Raw genomic sequence first — 21,661 nt, 5'->3', positions numbered from 1 at the left:
GGGTGTGTGAGTTTATTTTTAGCATTTGCCGTATATAAATATTATATACTTCAAAAAAGATTTTTTTTTTGTTGTATTAGGTTTTAATGGGTTATATTGGGTTTACTAAGTTACATTGGGATTTAATGGATCTTACTCTTAGTAGACTATGATGATTATATTGGGTTTTAATGGATATATTGGACTTTATTCAATTTTAAAGGTTTTATTGGGCTTTACTGAATCTACTAGGCTTTATTGGATTTAATCTATCTGCTTTCTTGTGTTTTATTCAATATTCTTAGGTTTTAATTGGTCATATTGGGCTTTAAGGGTTCCATCGCTAATTCATTGTTAATTCATCGCTAAAAGGTTCCCTCGTTAATTCATTGCTAATAGTTTTTCCTTGCTAATCCATTGCTGGTAATTGGCCGTCGCTAAAAAGTGTCTGCCACTAATCCGTCGCTAATAGCATTACCCATGACCTTTTCCCCTACGGACTATCAGCCTATATATATATATATATGATTATGTATTTTTGTTTCTTTTTTTTCGAAAGGTTAGGATAATGTATTATAATCATATGAAGGCCTGTATATATAGGATTATGTATTTATAATCATATGTAGGAAAATGTATTCACCTCTTTACACCTTTTATTGTTATTCCTATCTGTAATGAGCCATGACAACCCTTTTATCACAATTTACGTATAAGAAAGTTCACAATGGAAACCGCTTCCATAAAACAAAGCAAAAACCATCCTTACATTTATAAAATCGATACTACATCTACATACGTTACAATGTGTGGATATCTCTATATATCATGCCAATCTCCAAGTTAGCATCTACGTGTACTTTATTTTAAAGTTCGAATATTCAAGGTTTTGCTTGAAGAAGAATGGAAGAGTAGGGAGCAACATTGTAAGTATCCCCAATGCCATCGACACCGTCGGGGACCATATCGTGTGGAGACTCAAGATTAGTGTCGACCTGTATCAATAACGAAAGGATATTTCATGTCAGATCAATATACGACCAACTACATCAATATTCATAATTCGTACTATATAAAAAGTTAGAACTATATAATTGTAACCAAAGTCCAAAGGGCCTGTGGTCTGGCAGTGTCCAAGTTACCGATACAGCCTAGCCATCCCCGAGGGGTTCAAACTTTCTTAAAGGTAAGGGGAGTGTGTGAGTTCATTTCCCATGTGTGTGTGTGTGTCTACATATATATATACTTAAAAAAACTACGCATTCCATCCTAAAATAAGTGTCTACATTTCTATTTATGCTTGTCCCAAAATAAGTGTCCACTTTCAACAATATATAACTAAATTTCCAAATCTACCCTTAATTAATGCACAAATATTTAAGAGTTGATACGATAGATAGATAGATAAATTAATTAAGGGTAAAGTTATCATTTGGTAAACTAAAAAGTGTAATAGTTATGCATGTCTAAAAATGTTAGTTTGGAATGGAAGGAGTATATGATTATAAGAAGACTGACCACTCGGAACCAGCGTTGTTTTTGAGGTGGTGAAGGTATTGGAACTTTAACAAAATAGTCGTGCGCATTGAAGGCCAAGTAAACGTCCCCTTCATCGCGATCATGAAGCCTGTAAAACAAGCTATTAGTAGAGAATTTATAATTATAACCATCTTTTTTTAATTAAAAAAAAATACTCTCTCGTTTTATCCAAAAAAGTATTTTAACAGTTACGTGAAGGCGATGAATTTGCTTTCGTAGTTATCCCAGTTATCTTCGTGCCATGTTATCTCTTCCTGCAGTTGGAACAAATGTTTCATTAGCTTTGTGCAGAAAAAAAATAACCAAAAACGCAAATTATGACAATGAACTTCAAACAGTACTCAACATGTCAAATGAAAATTGCAACGACTTCCATTCTCGGATGTCAATCTCATATTAATTTCAGTTTGGCAAAATTTTAAGCTAAAATACATAACTGCTCGAACTCAATGACACGATATCTTAATGACAAAAATAACATTTAAAGACATTGGCAAATAGCCAAAAAATTTCATGATTGAAAAGAGTAATGGATTCTTCGTAGTTGTAATCTAATACTCGACACGCTTTGAGAATGTGCAGATACATATAACCGACAACACAGAAATGTTATGCATGAGGATGTTATGTAACCCAATTACACTTAAATCTCTCGAGCTTTATTTGTTTCCAACATTTAATATACGCTTTCCGTCCCAAAATAAGTTTCCATATTTTTATTTTGTTTATCCATGAGGGTCCACTTTCAAATATAAATATCTACTTTGCAATTTTATCCTTAATTATTAAATGGAGAAATTAATTACTGCATCTATTATGAAGGCCAAAAATGTCCTTTGATAAACTAAAAGTATATTAATTATACATGTCTAAAATTGTGTCTTTTTCATTTTGGGACGGATGGAGTATTCGCTTTGTTGGTTCCACACATAGGATTTGACAAGACATGAAATGTGATGGTGGATTGGAGATGCAAGAATATGTAGAACCCATCAAATTACAGTCTTTGGAACGACTTTGCAAAGAAGGGAGGTTCCAACACATTGAAATTAATTGGTCCAAATCTAACTGATATGAGACTTTCTTAGAATAAATTGAAAAGGGACGCAAAAAATTTGAGAATGGCAGAAAATGGCTACATGAATGGACCATAAAATGCAGAAAACTTACCTTGCCAATGAAATATTCTTGGCTAAATACCCTATTCTTTTTTCGAAACTTGATCACCTCCGAAAAGAATCTGAAGCAATCGTTCTTCCTTGCATCCAACTGATGGTCAAAGTTTTGATAAGCAAAGGTAATGGCATCTACTATCTAGGATGAAGTATTATAACAAAAAAAACAATACTTGTACCAAAGGGTCATTATCCCGAAGGTACCCGGGAGGTCAAGAATTCAAGCCTCACCAAGGACGAGTATTGTGTGTGAGTTTTGCGGTATATAAAGATTATATATACTTCAAAATAAAAATACGTACTTGTCGCCACTGAAAATGGTTTATATCAGTGTCATGTCCATAGCTGTTGTTATTTCCGTAGCGAGTATGACCATATTCATCTCCCATTAGCATCATCGGTACACCCTTACCAATAGCAAAAACATGAAATTGAATGGCGAATTAAAAGATGGGGTTCTTATGCTTCGATTTTGAATGTCAAACAAACTACTTTCACTTTTAAAATTTATACAAATATATCGAATTTCAGAAGATATATAATCATAAATCGGTTTTAAGACAGGAGTAAAACTAATCATTCCAATCCTATTAAAATTTCAAATCCTACCCAATCCACATCCCTCCAATTCCAAATCATTCCACAAAATCCAAATCCCTCAATATCATTCCATCAATCCAAACGCCCCCTAATAGTTACAATTTCATTAAATACAAATTGGATGCTCGAAGTCAAAGGAGGACAGCTAATAGAGCTTAAAGGGAGCAGTAGCACAGCTAATATCTACTCAAGAAGTTGAGTGAATTCTACTACAAAAAAACATTTATGAATCGAGTCAAATGTGGGATGCAAGAATCAATGTGTAAAAATACCTGAGATACCATTAATGCCAAATGAAAATTCTTCATCTGCCGGAATCGTAGGGCTTTGATATTGGCTTCAGAAGTTTCCCCTATCAAGCATGAACAAAATAAAATAAAAATGGACAAATTAACATTGCAATCCATAAGTAACGGATTTCAGGCTCAAGATCTCTATGTTATCAGGATACTTGTTATGGCATAGAATGAATATAACAACAAAAAGTAGGGAGAATAACAGAGAATTGAAATATTAAACTGTGGTCACCGGAGCGTGAAGATGCTATCGTTTACTCAGACAGAAAACAGAGTTAGAAAATCTTGGTGTGGCTTGAGAGCGAAAGCTTCTCTGAATCGAAACAAAAAAGCGGACATGAGCAGAAAATTCTACAAGTACCCATCTATGTTCTTGCTTTGTGAAGAAGGCTTAAACCGATAGGTCAGTAGATTTTGCATGACTTTGGTTCTATGGACTAACAGACCTGTTTATTTGTCCAGTTGAGCCGGACTTCATAAACTAGGCTTGAACTACAAACTTGAATCATAGGTTGCATCCAAGGCAAAAGAGAAACTACCTCAATAGACCATCGAGACCATAAAACATATATAACCATGGAGCACTACTTGTAAAGAGTTCTGACTACTCAGAGGGTGTATGTATATCTATGTAGTTGTGTCTGGCAAATTCTTTCTTTGTGTGTCCTCATTGCAAGGTAATCACCTCAATATGTATATAATGCAAGGCCTAAACAAGGAACAATATCAGCCTAAACAAGAAAACTAAATCACACTGACAGCCAACTAAGGGGCCGTTTACAAAAACACTTACTTGGTAAGAGCTTACCGGTTCAATTACCTTACCGGGTGAACATAACAAGAACCGAGAATCTTACCAGGTAAGAGGGAAGGCAAGGATCAAAAGTCTTACCCTGTAAGTGAGGGTGATGACTCTTACCTGGTTATAAACGCCAACCATTGATCCATTTTGATGGCCGGGGATGTTACCCCATAAGGTAAGTGAGAGTGGTGACTCTTGCCGGTAAGCGTTTGGTAAACGACCCCTAAATCAGCCTATAATTACAATATATATATATATATATATATATAATACTCCTCAAGTTGGATCATAGATATTAATCAGGTTCAATTTGATACAAATGTCTGCAAGTTGGCCAGGACTCAATTAATGGAGGGTTTGCTTGTGTTCTCACAACCTGATCTCTAATCAGGTTACAATCAACTTCAATGTGCTTGGTCCATCATGGAATTATTGGTTTTGAGCTTTGTGGATAGGTGGTTGGTTAGCACAATGAAGTGTCATCAAATCATTTATAGCCACTACAAGCTTCTTTATAAGTCTTTATACCCATGTCCTTTCGCATGACACATCTGCCATAGCTCTAGACTCTTGACTCAATGCTTGATCAGGGAGACAACATGTTTCTTGTTTTTCCAAGAAACTAGATTACCTTCAATGAACACATAGTACCCTATTCTCGATCTCCAAAATGTAGGGCAGCCAGACCAATCTGTATAAGAGAAATTAGATATTATGCCCTCTCTTTCTTCAGCAAATGCTCCTGTTCGGTCGTGTTCCTGGTTTGAATAGAGTATCCTGAAGTCTGTTGTGGCTTTGAGATACCTCAAAACGTGAAGTGTTGCATCCTAGTGACCTATTTATGGAGCAAATGTTAACTAGCTCAAAGCACAAAGTGTTGCATCCTAGTGACATGTGTGTGGAGCAAATGTGAACTAGCTCAAAGCACTTGCATAGAATGATATATCTCGTCAAAAAATTATGACATTGTTCAACTTTCCGACTAGTCCTCAGTACCGCTTTGGATTATTCGTAGGATTATCATCTTCCAGATCAAGTTTTCTGGTAGCGAGAATCGGGTTATCTACTGGTTTGGATCTTAGTAGACCACACTCGCATATCAATAGCATATATCCATTGAGATAGGAGAATTCCTGGACACCCAAAAACTTATTCCAAGGAAGTAATAAAGATGTCCATGTCTTAACCAAAACTGAGATTGTAGGAAATGCTACAACTCTAAAATATCTGAGTGTTGATGTTATAATGTCATCCTTATATGCTACTATTATGATTCGTCAACCTCATGATGTCAAAAGAACACAATCGACATACCTAGGAACTATATGTCATACCAAACTCTTGAAGAATATTGCAAAATCATCCAAGGCACTAGATGACTGCATTAGACCATATAATGAACTTCACAATCAACAACCCTTTGTGGCCTCCTCAATAACAGACCCAAACATTTCTGACATTTCTAAATCGTCCTCCTAAAAAATGCCATTAAGGAAATTATTTTTGACAACCAACTAATGGAGCGGCCAATGATTAATGTTAGCCAAGGATATACAAATTCAAACAAGCGACATCTTGGCCACTACGGAGAAGGTTTCATCATAGTCAATCCCATAAGCATGAGCATAACCATCCGCAACCAATGAAGCGTTCAACCGATGTAATAAGCTCTTAGAATTCAACTTCACTTTAAACACCATTTACAATGGACTTTGTACTTTTTAGGAGAAAGTTGTTCAGAATGCCATGTGTGATTCTTTTAAAGGGCTTTCATCTCCTTCTACATTTGTTTGAACCATTCCCGAGTTTTAGGATTTTTAAGAGTCCCAACTCAAATAACCATCATTGTCCAAACATTCAAGATCCGTTTGGATAAACGTACTCCATTGAGCCCAGTTCGTAGACTTTGATTCTTGAACTAGCACTTCGTCTCGCGAGATGAATATATACTGAATTCTGCAACAAGACTTTGGAATGAACGAATCGATTTAGGCAACTATGTTTTGGCAGCTATAAAGCCACAAACATGTGATGATTTATAGAATAGTAGCAATAAAATAAGTATACGGAAAGTACTATCTTTTCATTGCGAGCTAATTGCCTCAATGTATATACAAGGATAAGCATAAAGAAGGAAAACATAGACAAGAAGCTAAATCAAGCTAAATAACTATATGGGTAGCCTAACTAAATCATCCTAGACAAGGAAACGAATTCAGTCAAAATAACTCTAACTTACAATCTTTAATTGCAACATATCTAACAACACACACACACACACACACACACACATATATATATATATCAAACTGTACATGCTTTAAGCATGACATCAAGCATGTGGACTTTAACATGCTCTAATATAACAAGTCAATACTTTATATTGGTAGTTAGGGCCTAGCTAATAATTTTCAGGCCAAGCATTGCCTTTACTTCAGATATAATTAAAAGAAGGTGAGATGTGAAGAAGGTCCATAAAAGTTACCTTCATAACCACAATTCCAACTAAGGTTATCATTGCTTCCATCATTGCCACCTTCTCCGTTTGCATCATTGTGCTAGGAAAAACATATAAGATGGTAAGTACATACGTGGATTAGAGAGGTATGGGTGTATATTTTGTAAATACCTTGTAATTATACGACACAAGGTCGTAAAGAGTAAACCCATCATGTGCTATAATGAAATTCACTCCATGGTATGGCTTGCGCTTGTTTACCTATAAAGCAAATGACATGGGAATTTTCAGCTAAATCAAAGAGCCAAGTTCATAAGTATAAGGTATCTGAGTTGACCTTTAATGTGCTTGAATTGAATTACATTATGGTATATCACTCGCACACACAAACAATTCCTTTAGCAATTTTTTAGACAAATGATTTTCCATCAGAAATCAATATCATCGTATTTAAGAAGACTAATTTAATCCCAATATACTCCTGAAGAACATTGGTTGAGGGACTGACCAGTTGTGGTACCTGAGGATGACAATATCTAGGCCCATATTACCCTCAATTGGGTGGAAGCAAGGAGTTGCGAGAAGAATTACAACGACACAACTCCTCCAACCCAAAACAAAAGCAACATTCAACCAAGCACATAACAAGATGGAAGTGTTTGCTACTTGTCAATATCCAAAATACCCCTCAAGAATGACAAAGTAGAGGAATCTTCTGGTCATAATTCTATGCTATCATTTTTTAATAGAAATTACTAACAGGCAAAAAGGCCAGTTTAGGTTTATACTTTGTCAGTTAGGGAAATGATGCATTTATTTTGCAACATCCTAAATTGCATTAATATTGGGATGAAAAATGTTTGAAAGTCAAATATCACCACCAATAGAATAACTTACTTTGTATAAATCAGCAGAACCAGCAACTCGAGTTGCAAAACCTCCCTTCATACCAGTGTCGCCCTATAAGTTGATGAAATACATAAAAGGAGTATCAAATCCAGAGGGAGGAACTCGAATGGTTTACTAAAAACTGTTTGAGATTTGCAATGTTCCCCCTTATGAAGCTTAAAAGACCAAGACACACTTGGCCTTTTGTGAAACCCAAAAAAGTAAGCACGACGTCCACACCCCATGTCTCCATCAGTTTGTTTGTTTACACATCACTTACCTTTATAAATCTTCTCATGTCATCACGATACATCCCATTCCATTCGGCCCACCTGCACAGTAAAAACAAGAAATCAACAATCTAATAGTGATCCACTTTCAACCATAGTACTTATCATTAGTTGCAAGTAACCATCACTCTTGTGAAAACACCAAAAAGTATACTGGTATTTTAAAATGAACAATTTTTGAACAAAAATGTTGATACAAAAAAAAACCATCATGTTGGAGGCTGTTTGTTCTTTTTTGCATTTTCTGAACAAATATTAGCTTGTTTGCAGGAAAAAAAATCCTAGTTCCATGGGTAGAATTTTGAAAAGTCAATTGTGCTGATATAATATGGAGATACTCAAATAATGGAAGGATATTCAGAAGAAATATTGTAAACTAAACAAGGATACCATGTGGAGTGGAACTTAAGAAAATAAAGAAAAGAACGAATTCATAAAAAAAAATTACCTGTCCCAGTTCGGGAACTTCCCAACAAGATATAAACCTCCACAATCCCATGGTTCAGCGATAATTTTACATCTGGACAGTATACTATCTTTTGCTATGGCCTGCTTCATTTTACCGAGATACATGCAAGTAAAACAAAATGTTCCTCTTAGAAATTCTATACAAGAATATAGCAGTAACATGTCATCCCTTTTTAGGATAAGCTTCCTAAGATTCTGCAAGCATAGAACACAGAATGAATAGTGCAGTGAACTTCATGAAAGGCACTGAGGGTATTGGCATCCATCAATTTATGCCATTAATATGGATATTCAACTCTCTTCTTAACAAAAAAGTTTAGGCATCCAAACCAACTTCCTTTTCGTCATTTTACCATACTTTTTCCCTGATGTTTTTATAGAGTGATTCACTTTTCAGACCATCATACTCAGTTTTTTATTATAAACTAATCATTGTTCTTGCAAAAATGTCAAACACAAACACTATAGTTTCCAAGAATAAGCCAATTCAACAACCTAGGGAAGAGTAAAGGCAAAAAACCCAGCTCTATTCTGGCCTATGGCCCACAGTTATATTTTATTTATTCTGTCTTTGCCTAACCACAAATACATCTTCTAAGAATAGCAGGTTAGCTCTTGATACTAGCCGTAATCACCAGTTGCCATCCAAAACCAGTAGCCATATCCATCTCTTCTCCTCTTTAAACCCATGCCGCACATCTCTCAAAACCCTAGTTTCCATATCTCTCTTCTCTGCAGTAACTTGTGTGTTATTCGTGGCTGTCACTACCATAGTGGATCCTAGGTCTGAAGATTTGTGAGTTTTCTGGTCTGCATGGTGCTATGAAGTAAACAACTAGTGCTCATTCTTTTCCTTGGTTTGTTTTGGAGAGACAGGGCTAACTTTATCATTTATGTATTTACTCAAAGTAGGTTTTATCTATTAATCTCTCTTTGACTAACGTCACATACATCTTCTCAGAAACCTTTTCTATCACTTGCAAAATATAGTATTCTTTTCACATTTCACAAGAATGATGGTTTGTTTGCAAGGAAAAGCTGATGGTTTGAAAAGTCAATAATATACTAATATTTTATTTAGTTTTAAGACAAATGAAAAATTAACTCAAAAGTCTCAACACCTCATTTTACAAAAACAGTTTCTTGGTCAAGCAATGTCTTGTAAGAAAACATTCTAATGCATTATCTTCTGACAGTTGACCTAGTCTGACTTTGACTCTGGTGAATTCTTTTGTATAAACCACAACAATATTTTTATACGCCTAGCGTAAATCCATCTAACTAGCTTTACAGCAACAGTGTTTCTTAGTTCAAGATTCTTGAGTAAAAGAACTTGGTATTTTGTGAAAAGGATGGTTTACCAATCACTCCCCAAAAATCTCAGCAACTAGCACCCTATGTGCATGTTGCAAAGCGCATTCTTTCATATGGTACGATCATTTGTTGCTAAAATTTATGCAGTGACAGTCAACCACTTGCTCCCCTAGTATCTATGCTAAGTAATTGATCAGCAGTCAAATCCCAAATATCTGTAAGCAATTGGATAAAAATACGAAATCAATGAAATGGAAAATATAGATTTTCTTGTTAAAAGAGGAGTGTGTAACTTACCCTGATAAGTGGAGGAGCATCGAGAGGGGAGCCATCTGTTCCTCGACAAAGAACACTTGCAAGGTCAAACCGGAATCCATCCACATGATATTCGGTGACCCTTCATTTAGTCAAAATAATGAATTTCAAATCAAAACCAATATACTGCATACATAGAATCATAACAAGTAATTTAAAACAACACAAAACAATATGAAATAACAGAGGGAGAAATGAAATTGCACTTTGTACAAGGCAAACAAGGAGTCAGTTACAGGGATCCATTTCCTCTGTTGATGCATAAACTAAAGGATTTCCAGTATCTTAAATCATCAGCATCAACTTCTGATGATTCCAGCGAACATTACTCTTAATTATTCTTACATATGGCATCTCCTAGCAGGGCCGCCATTTCCATCCCGAACTAATTTGGGCTTGAACTTATTTTTTTTTCACTTCTCATGAACAAAATAAATAAAACATACATGCAATCTAAATATCTTGCCAATTATTGCAAACAAGAAAATGACACAATCAAGGAGACCATGACATAAGTGGTCATAACCGCCAAATGAACGTTATGGAGTCTATTTGTCCTTGTTATCAACTTCTATTTCCCATTTGTCACCGCAGATGCCTTGATAATTTATTTAATCGACTCTAAGGGGAATGGAAGTGCTGGCTGGACCTGAGAAAAATTGCTCATTACTATGAAAAGCTGATTGGACCATGCCTTCGATCAAACCGAGTCTCCATGGAATAATTCAAAGTGACAAAATATTATTCCACATGGACGATTTGTTGGTCATTTCTAGTTTGAGTGAAAAGAACGGCCAAGGATTTTTGCATGCCCAAATTGTGCTTTTCTGTTTATAAAATTTCAACAAGTTCTATATAGGGAATGTACAAAAGAATCAGATCTATGAGAAGAGTAGCTCAGACATCGAGTAGTTTCGACAACAGATGGAGCAAAATGTAAGAGACAAATTTGCCTTCAAGTGAAACAGGACAGAAGGAAGAAATTCTACATAAGTGGTAGACAAGAAGCAGAAAGTAATTTGAAGGAACAGAAACTGTACCAGTGCCGTAGGCTGTCAAGTATGAGTTCCATGACAACAGGGTGGTTACAGTTTAATGTATTACCTGCTTATAAAAAAGGTACATGGGGGTCAAATTGTACTCTAAAGATCATAACCTAAGAAAATGATCTATACGATTCTAAATCTGACAATTTATACAGTTGACATTTTTGGTTCAAAAAGAAAGAAATGGGGTAACCACTTGATGCTTGAATAATGAATTCTATTCATGGCTCACCATGCAAACACTTGATGCTTGAATAATGAATTCTTCTTTTGATAAATTTGCCCATTAAGCAAATAAAATTAGCAGCAAGTAATGTTGATCATAAACCTATGAAAAATATATTTCTATTACCTTCTTTTGGTTACTTGAAACTAATTGAATAGAACTGCTGCAGATCTAACAGATCAGGTTGCCAAAGTTGTCGAGTTGTATGCTAAGTCAAATTAGTGTGTTTGTCAGAAAACGAATAGTTTAAATTGGCCCTCACCCACAGAATTTCCAGGATCTTTCAGTGTGATGAGGGGCTTGCACTTGATAGAAAAGAGGGACATCGTTTTCTCACAAACAAATTGACAAGTTTTCAAGTTAACATGTAGTAAAAAAAAGTAAACTAACAGAGAGTGAACTCAAGAACGATGTGAGGGAGGATGCAATTACCACAGCCTGAGAAGTTCAATAATTGGCCATTACCATCCACCATGTAATATATCTATAAACAAACAAATACACAATATCAATAGCACATAACTTTTTCCTTAAAAGAATCAATTTCTAGTGAAGAGCAAATGTAGAATTTAGCAGAATATGAGGCATATGTGACTACATCATAAATTTTTATTTTTGTATTTCCTATAATAGAATCTACTTCTTGAATAGAGTAACAAAATACAAATCCCATTGTGATTGCTTATTGCCAATATATACTAGGCCTACTAAAAGAGCCAAACCAGAAGGAAGGTTAAAGAGTTGTTACATGTAATACTAAGAGCTACAAAAACAACAAAAATGCACTTCCAAATACTTGCAGCCTTGCAAAAGATTTTACCACAGTGGCACCCATCTTCAGGAAAACGCAATACTGATTGCTGATTGTGCAAGTTCATAAGTGACCGCATACTAAATGTGTGATGTATAAACCAGAAATGTCTATTCAGATACACATGCATCAAGGTTTTCTTCCTCTATTATGCAGTTCTCATAGAAGTTCATATCAATGAACATAAGGGCTAAACCACAAGGGTGGTGTCTGATTGGTGTGAGCTTGGCTCCAAAGGTCAAAAGTACCAGGAGGTCTAGGTTCAAAGCCAAGGAGGAATAAAAATCCCCTTGTGGCCACGGAGGTTCAAATGCGGTGACTCCGGGCTATCTGCAAAGCAGGTGGTCGCCCTGGGATTAGTCGGCTCGCATAGCGGGTTGGATATCCAGGTTAATCATAAAAGAAAAAAATGAACATAAGGGCTATAAAAGAATATAATGATTCAAGCTCAAGGCATGAAGTAATATAGATCCTTCCTAATTTTTTTGGATTTCCTAACCACTTAGATTGTGTCAATATGCCAACATAATCATGCTTTAATAATATTATGATGCCTTGACAATTTTCATAACATAAAGATAATTCGTGATTAGCAGTGACATATTCCTTTTGATATGAACATGAAAAATTTATACAGCGCCTCTCTGCAATTAAATATTTAAAAATTAAATGGCAAAACCCAGCCCTCTTAGGAAATGATGATAAGTTATGATATTAAAACTTAATGAATTGATATTGTCATCATAAAAATATGATAATGTACAAAAATAACTGATTGATGATATATTTTTTCCTCAAGAACGATGCCAGTGTGAGTTCAATAAGCTTATTTTCTTTCTATTGAAGTTAATACCTTGTTGTCTATGCCACGAAATGACGTGGTATAGGGGTTCTTATCATCAGCCTCGTTAGTATGGTTGTAAACAACATCCAAAATGACCTGCAGGGTTAAAGACCATATTGTTCATAGAAAGCACTTAAGCTGTTAGTGACCTGAATAACTAGATAATCAAGGTCCATTTAACAGAAAGTTAAAAACCTCAATTCCTGCAAGGTGCAAAGCTTTAACCATCTCTTTAAATTCCTGTGAAGCACCAATAGGTCCTCCACCAGCACTGGCATAACGAGTCATTGGAGCAAAGAAATTTATCGTGGAATAGCCCCATGTGTTGATCTTGATGAATAAAATTTCAGAATATCAGGTATAAACTCACATAGCAAGATGCGACTATCAAGAAAATAAAGTATCTGAAAAGTGGATAGAATTTCGCATAGATATGCATAAGAAAAGTTGAGAATGTATCTATACTGATAGAAAATTCAGGTTACCATGTGATCTCTAGGATTTGGGCGCCTCTGGAATTCAAACTCATCAAACTCAAAAATTGGAAGCAACTCCACTGCATTGATGCCGAGCTCTAAAAGATGTGGTATCTTCACATCAAGAAGAAAGTAAGCAATATAATGTGGAAGAAGATTGGGCTGACTCATGGTAGAAGCTTGAAAGATGGGCTTAAAGATTCAAACCAGCAACACATGATCTAAGACAAGAGATGTTATCTTGGTGTGTGCAAGAGAAATAAATAATTTGTACAGAGAGAAAGGTTTGTTGTGACTAAACTTCTAATTTCAATTACGAGCTCGTCACTTTAGATGTTGTGTTAGTGTTTGCATGATCAAGCAAAACGTAAACAAATAAGGCAGTGAAATGGGAGGAAGGAACAAATTTTCTCAAGTTCKTTGTTAGAGGTCCGTACTACTGTGAAATTCAAAATGTGTGCCATTACCTTCTCAATTAGACCAAGGTAGCTGCCACATATATCTTGTTCCAAACCACTAGATTTATCAGCAGTAAAGGCCCGAACGTTCATTTCATATACTACAAGGTCCTTCTGCAATATCAACAACAATTCTAATAAGGATGGAAGAGATATCAACGTAATTAATAAATACAAAAGTAAAATGGTATGGATATATGAAAAATGTGTTTTTCCTTGTTTTCCACATGTCAACCAAAGGTAGGAACACGATAGAATGCATGTAAATAACTGAAGAACAAAATAGATAGAGGTATAGAGAGATGAGAGAGTGAGATAGATAATGAGATAGAGATAGAGACAGAGAGAGAGAGAGAGATCGCCCTTGAATGGGAGTAAAATAACTCATTTAAAACAGGGTGAATTCATTCACAGGTCACAATTTTTACCTCTGGTATGTTTGGTTGGGCATAATTGTCTCCCCAATCAAATGGCAAGCTACTGAAATCGTAAGTTCCATAAAGTTTAGAGAACCTATCACTTGCATCGCCGAAAATCCGGCGACCTTCGATTAGTTTTGCATAAGGGTCTATAAGGACATCACTGTTGTCAAAGCGATGCCCTTGATGCCAACCTTGAGGACCATATACCCGGTAACCATAAATAACGTTGCTCCGAGGCAGTTCCTACAATTAGTTGCTTCCTTTGTGTCATTAAATATTAAAGAAATAAACAGAAATCTGAATCTGTACGCCAAGCAATGCAATGCATAAAATAGTGCTTGTTGCTCCTGTTAACATAGTAATTCCACGATTATAACACATGGTATGAGTGATAAAGTTCAAATCACCTGCAACTTTCATCATCACTGACATATGTTAATTAAGATAAAGAAACAGAAAGAATTTGCAATCCATAAATTTAAGTTGAAGTCAATCAAACTCAAGTACGAAAAATAAAAAAACAAAGCAAAACTGTTTGTGCAGAAATTTAAAAATAAAACCACCTGAATACATATGTGCCATATATCTCCGGTTTTGTTTGCATGTGGGTCTAACTTCAGCTCGATCATTCCATCATTCGGAGATGCATCATCTCCCCTAAAAGAAATATGCATGTAAAAAAGCAAGAAAGGAAAGCATAGAACTCCAAGATATAAATTGTAACCCAATTTCCCAAATCAAGACACGGCATAAATCAAAGAGATAAAATTGTCAGCCAAATAAGACAGCTAGTTGACTGATCATTACAATCATGTCAATATAGCTGCATTCGGCAAGAAGGGTGTAAAAAATCAAGTTAAAGTCTCCTTCACATCATATACATAGGTGATGTAAAGACCAAAGGCAAGCTGAAACCAGAAATGTTATTAGAAAGCAAATTTCCTTGAAAAGGGGAGACCTAATAGTTATACCATTGTAAGTCCCGCTAACTTCTAAACTTGGCATGGTGCTCAAGAAAGCACTCTCAATATTTATCAGTCAAACTAGTTAAATTTACTTCAACTACCATGATCCACCTATTTAGACAAAAGAAAAGATTAAACAACATAGTATGTAATGGATAGTCCATAAAAAAGCCTTGTATAGAGTGGGTTGTAGAAGAAAAGCTTTAATGAAAAGTATTACCTTTAGCTACACTTAAATGGAATTTAGTAAAAGGAAAAAGACTCTTCATGTACCAAATCACGAGATACACACTCACCTCTCAGGAAGCAATAAACAAAGTGTAACTGAAGTTGCATGCTGCGAAAAAAGAGCAAAGTTGATCCCTTTTTCAGTTTCTGATACTCCAAGAGGATTTGGTAGGCCTGGAATGTTTTTCAATGCTGGGCTGGTTTCTGACATCACTGTAACTTCGTCCTGAAATGTTTAAAAATCGAAATGACAGAACAACCAGAAACTTCATTCATTCAAGTGAACATTCATGGATAGGAAAATAGGATAGTTTAGATCATTGGTAGCACTACAGTGTATATTAAACTACTATAATTAGGCAACATGGCCTAAGTGTAATCGAGTATGGATATTTAGTTATTTATTTTGAGACAGTCAAAATAAATATATATTACTGAACCGGAGGGAAACAAAGCATGAGCTAATACAAGAACATCAAACTGAAAAATATGACCTATCTAAAAATAAAAGGAAAACCACGATGTGGACAACATTGACTGAAACTAACTGAACCAAGCAGCTACAAGCAACAAATACATAAAAACGAGATATTTTCTCCACCAAATTGATCAATACCAATAGAATTCTACGTATTTTAGACAATTAATTCGAAAGAGCTTGGAGATGAAGAGAGTACCATAGCGGTATATAAGGGAAATAAATAACATATATGGCGGAGCAACAACTTGTGTCAGGACACCGGTGGGTGAGACGGAGTATTTCACCATGGAGATAGAGCTACACAGTGTTAAGCCCATTCCTTTTTCTGTGATTTTGGATGAGATACCCGAGGGATCATGAAAGTGTCCCATAGTGTATGTTATTACCAAATGATATTGTAAGGTTGCAGAGTCGAAGGTAGAGGCTAACATGAGGTTGGAGTAGTACAAAGCTTGTGTATTAGTCACTCTAAGACATACTACATGTGGTGCAATTTCAATGAGGAATGCATTGATGAGGGGTTATAAGTCAATGTTAGGGGCATAGGGTATCCCAATAGATAGTTTCAAATATTTAGGCAAAAGAAGTGGAGGTTGCCACAGGGGTCGATGATGATGTAACACATCGTATAGAGGCAGAGTGACTAAAGTGGAGGGTTGCCACAGCCCACAGGCGTGTTGTGCGACAAAGAGGTCCCACAAAAACTAATTCAAGGAAGAAATAGTATTTTTCTACCCAAGCAACATGGTATCGAAGCTCTACGGTTTTTTCTTCCTCGTGCAGTCGTTCTTTTCAATTTGAATTTCGGAAATTGTAGCCTTGCTCTTCTTATACCTTACTTTACCATGTCAACCATGTCTGAAACAAATAGCACACCAGCTTCTGTTCCGGATATTTTGGAGGTGATTTAGAAGAAGGGTAATACAGCCTCCACCCGGATTTGAAGACAAGGTTGGTTGGCAAGTATGCAAACTCAAGAAGTCTTTGTACGAGCTCAAGCAATTACCAATAGCCTGGTTTGAGAGGTTTGCCAACTCTCTTAAGAGAATTTTCTACAAGATCAAGCAGATCATGCCTGGTTCTACAAAAAGGTCAAAATATGGGAAGTTGGATATTTTAATCGTTATGATTCTAACAGCAGGTGATGTAAAGGAAATTAACAAGTTGCAACTTATCCCTAGAGTTCGAGATAAAGGATCTTGGAAATTTAAAATACTTCCTTGGGATGGTGGAAGTAGTCAAAGAAAGGAGTTGTTGTTAGCCAACAAAAGTACATTCTAGATGTCTTTAAAGAGACTGGAATGGTAGGCTGCAAAGCATGCAAACCACTGGAAATGGTAGATGTAAATGTGAGAAGAAGGTGAAACTGTGGGGTACGATTTAAAGGCTTGTGGTGAAGTTGAATTTTTTGTCCCACAAGACCCGGCATTGGCTTTTGCAGTATCCCTTGTTAGTCAATTCATGCACACACCAAAAAGAAACCATATGAAAGTTGTTTACAGCATATTGTCATACTTAAAAGGAACTCCAGGTTTGGGGTTGTTCTTCAATAAACACGACAAACGGTTGAGAGCATAAATTGATGCAAACTGGGGTGGTTCTCTACTAAATAGGAGGTCTACCATAGGGTATCATTCATTTGGTGTAGGAAAATTTGGTGACTTGGAGAAGCAAAAAAGCAAAATGTTGTTTAAGGAGTAGCGTAGAGACTGATTTGAATAAGTTAAAACTACCCACTGCAGGACCCATAAAGCTTATTTGTGATAACAAAGCGACAATAAATATTGCATATAATCCTGTACAAGCATGTGGATATTGATAGACATATTATCAAAAAAATGTTAGAGAAAAGAAAATTTGCATGCCATATGTTCCTACGACCGAACAAATAATGGATATTCAAGCCTTCCCTTAAGTCAATTGTTATTAAGTTGGGTCTTGTAGATGTTTATACACCTAATGTTGAATTTTAGAGAAATTAAAATAATATAGTTTATAAAACTAGGAAATATGTAAACAAAATGTTTAGTTTCCTATAACCAGGAAAGGTGTTGTAAATTAAAAAAATTTCTAAGTTATTTAGAAATAGTTCCTGGTTTTAGGAGATCTTGTAGCGGTGTATTTATTGTCATGTAAACCCATGTATTATTCAAGGAAGAAATTGTATTTTTCTCTCTAAACAACATTTTTCTTACTTCCTTCAGCTTTCTTAAGTTGGGTATCATTTTGTACCATATCTACTTACCATTTCTAGAGTTTCTTCTAGAAACTCCACCACGATTTGGTGGCACTCCTATGCTCCTTTCCTCTTGGAATCATCCCATTTTTAATTGATTACCATTATCCAGGTGGACCTCACTTTTCCTACATGTGTGCCATCTTGAGAATTTTCTCCTATTTCATCCAGCATATCAATTTGACTTAGACATTGTATAATCACCTGTTTAGCCCCCATTTGTACACATATCTCAGACAAAAGTATTGTCACCATAATCAATCTCATTAGTTGTTGACTTTTGAATTACCTTCCTCCATCAGCAATCCTTGACACTTCACCCGTCTTTGTTGGTTCTCCAACAAAATTTCCCTTCCTTGCTAGCTTTCTCATGTACCCTTTTTGGCTGCTCTACTTCATTGCCCTCCTCGGACATGAATCCTCATTTCTTCCCATATCATCACACTTCTCCTTTGCTTTGGTATTTCTTCTCTAACTTTGATTTTGAAAAGCTATCAACTTATGAATCTTGATGATCTTATGCACTACCTGAATTTTGTCAAGACTTGATGCTGCAATAAGTGAAAAAGCATTTCAATAACCAGAACTCGTTGTTGTATCACCTCTTTCATCAATGCATTTTCCTGCCAGAACATGCTTTAACATCCCTTTCCATCCCCTTTATGCTTACCATTAGTACATCTATATTCTCGTCCATCACTCTATGCCCATCCAATCTTGTTACTGCTTCTTTAGCTACAACCATTGTCTCATATCCCAAAAATGCATATTTATTACATCGTATTATCGTCCCAACTATCTTTCTATATCTAACTGAAATACTATGCAAGGTTTCCTCATTGATTCTGCTCAGAATCCTTACAACAAAGACTGTTATTATCTCAGACCTTTCCTCTTACCCTCCAGCTTACAAGATGGAGAGGTTGATAAACCCTACAGCCTACAAGAGTGTTCCTAAAGAATAAAAATCTCTGTGCCAAAGATTTCTTATCAGACAAGGAAGGAGCTTTTAACATATCTTCAAAAGAAATAAACATCGACCAGGAGGCCTGTGCATGCTTTATAACAAAGTAATATGATATTTGCTAAATGTTTTCTACTTCTTTACCTCTATAAGTAACATCCACCAACATATAATTTATACTATTTTTTGGACAGCAACTCTGTCATGCACTTTACTCATAAGGGAAAGATCCTGAACCCCACAACATCGCATGTCAAAAAAAGACTTCTTCTTTCTTGATACTTCCTCTGGATCATATGAAAATGTTTCAAACTCCAAAAAGATCACAGAAAAAGTGTCTTCCATCACCATTTCCAATCCAAACAGATTTTAATTCCCTTAAAATGATTTGATTAAACTAACATTTACCTTGGTAAAGATTTGCATGTATATAATATGCCTTTTCAGAAGTTTCAGCAAATATAATAATTGAAGAATAGACAACCAACAACTTTATAATATACATTTATACATGTGAACCCAATGGCAAGTACCTCAACCACGATTTCTTCTGCACGCTGACTGTGTACGCAGGTAGATTTATGCTTCACAGGCTCTAATCCTTTTACCTGAGGCAAGATTTTAGTCATGCATTCAGTTGTAACAAGTGAAATTGCATGTACATAATAAACCTAGAAATTAGCAAAATAGTATTGAAGTGAACGAGCAGATGAAGGGATACCTTACACGACAATCCACTCACAGAACTTTTACCTGATGCATTTCTACTCCAAATTACTCTGTTTGGAAACCCAAATTTGGAAAGGAAAAAAGATGAACCACATAAACAAATAATCGGAAAAATTACAACTCTTCTGCCCCTTGACCATCAAAAATTAGAATTACAATTGAATGGATCAGAAAAAGTGACAAAAGTAACCAAAACGGATGAAGAAAATAACTCAACTAATTACTTAATGTACATAGCAAACTGACTAATATAATAATCAGTGTATGGCTCAACAAAAAAGTTACAACTTGAATTTTAAGTTGGTTTCTTTTTCGTTTTTCTCCTCTTGATATCACATCACTTTTAATTTAGTGTTAAGACCATAATTACCATAAACTTATCAACTACTCATAATGCATCCTCATCCGACAATAAATCAATAGTTAATATCAAACAAACCCACAAAGAATAAGATAAATTAATCTTTTACGAACTACAAAAAGAAATGAATTTTGAATGTAAGTGAAATTCAATTTCTTCCCAAATTTAACTGAGCATACCATAATTAACAGAAACTTGTAAGCCACATGCAATGCTTTCTGATCAGACATGTCAAAAATTTAAAAGTAGAAAAGACCACAAAGAATAATTAAACTCAACCCCTAACCAATTACAAATAGATTTCAGTTCTGAACATGAGTAAATTCAATTTTTTCCCAGACTCGATTGATCTTCCATCAATTAATATAAACTTGCGGGGCTAAATACAACGCATTCCCGTCAGACGATATCTCAGAAATACATACCACCAAAAATAAAAATTCAATTCCTAACGAACTACAAATGGATATGAATTCCAAATGCGATTGAAGTTCAAATTCGATTCAGCATTTCTGTTTACAAAATTAAGTAGCCCCATTTCAATTTTCAATAGAGACGGTAAAAAACTACAACGAACAACGAAATTTGAAACAAACATTGCAATTGATGAAAGTAAACGGCATACCCCGTGGCATCGGTGGCGCCAAATGCAGAAAGAGGGAGAGAATGATTGACATTACTGAATTTTGACGATGAATCAGGAAGACATGGAGTTGTTGCGTTGAGAATCATCATGTTAATCAAGGAAAGCAGCAATTGAAATTAAGCATTTAAAGAAAAACGCAACAGTGATTCCACCACAACTGTGTGTGTTTGAGTTGGATTAAATTTGAAGGTTGGAGTGATCCAAGAACAAGAGGTTTGAGAGTTACGAGAAGGTCATGGAAGCGGGAGGACGTCTTTTCATGTCTGCCACGTGACCCTTCACCACTCGTCACGTGCTTTATCTTTGTTTTTCTTTTCTTCAAATATCTTCGTGCCTTCATCGCTAACCGTCGAACAAAATATTGAAATAAAATAGTTATTGAATTTGAATATATATTTTTTGTCAGCTCGCATTTTATGTCGATCGTTCGATGTTTTTGGGTTTTTTTCCCTTTAAAATTAATTTTCTTGACAGAATAATTTAGCGAGCATATTATTGGTCAGGCGTGGGAATGCGGCGGAGACCTCAATCCCCGTCCCCTTCCCCGATTACGTATCTCCATATCCGTCCTCGTCCCCCTCCCCACTGGGGATAATAATCGCATCCCCATCAACATCCCCATCCCCATCGGGGAAACAAGGATT

At 35.6% G+C, this 21,661-nt stretch overlaps 1 protein-coding gene across 1 annotated transcript; it reads right to left on the bottom strand.

The window, feature by feature from the left end:
- Window positions 1-695: 695 nt before the first annotated feature.
- LOC112510030 (isoamylase 3, chloroplastic) lies at window positions 696-21,225 on the bottom strand. Its single transcript, XM_025115290.1, has 24 exons — window positions 20,997-21,225; window positions 20,003-20,060; window positions 19,815-19,889; window positions 15,669-15,826; window positions 14,971-15,064; window positions 14,414-14,650; window positions 13,995-14,099; window positions 13,537-13,641; window positions 13,247-13,381; window positions 13,061-13,147; window positions 11,829-11,880; window positions 11,165-11,228; window positions 10,107-10,206; window positions 8,476-8,576; window positions 8,018-8,069; window positions 7,747-7,809; window positions 7,021-7,110; window positions 6,877-6,949; window positions 3,566-3,645; window positions 2,996-3,100; window positions 2,689-2,787; window positions 1,711-1,772; window positions 1,498-1,606; window positions 696-974 (listed from the first exon to the last, which is right to left on the bottom strand). Exons 1-24 carry the CDS (start codon window positions 21,104-21,106, stop codon window positions 861-863), a joined length of 2,328 nt encoding a protein of 775 aa, XP_024971058.1. The 5' UTR covers window positions 21,107-21,225; the 3' UTR covers window positions 696-860.
- Window positions 21,226-21,661: the final 436 nt, after the last annotated feature.

This window comes from Cynara cardunculus, assembly GCF_001531365.2.
Source record: "Cynara cardunculus var. scolymus isolate 2C chromosome LG 3, CcrdV1, whole genome shotgun sequence".
Taxonomy (NCBI): domain Eukaryota; kingdom Viridiplantae; phylum Streptophyta; class Magnoliopsida; order Asterales; family Asteraceae; genus Cynara; species Cynara cardunculus.
This window is presented reverse-complemented; position numbering and strand designations above follow the sequence as displayed.

Bases quoted from the DNA above. Each gene is read 5' to 3' on its own strand.
- LOC112510030 (XM_025115290.1), bottom strand. From the start codon at position 21,106: ATGATGATTCTCAACGCAACAACTCCATGTCTTCCTGATTCATCGTCA. The intron at 8,070-8,475 runs GTAATTTTTTTT...TTTACTGTGCAG, and splicing joins AAGTTCCCGAACTGGGACAG to GTGGGCCGAATGGAATGGGA. The intron at 2,788-2,995 runs GTACGTATTTTT...TTTGACCATCAG, and splicing joins ACCATTTTCAGTGGCGACAA to TTGGATGCAAGGAAGAACGA.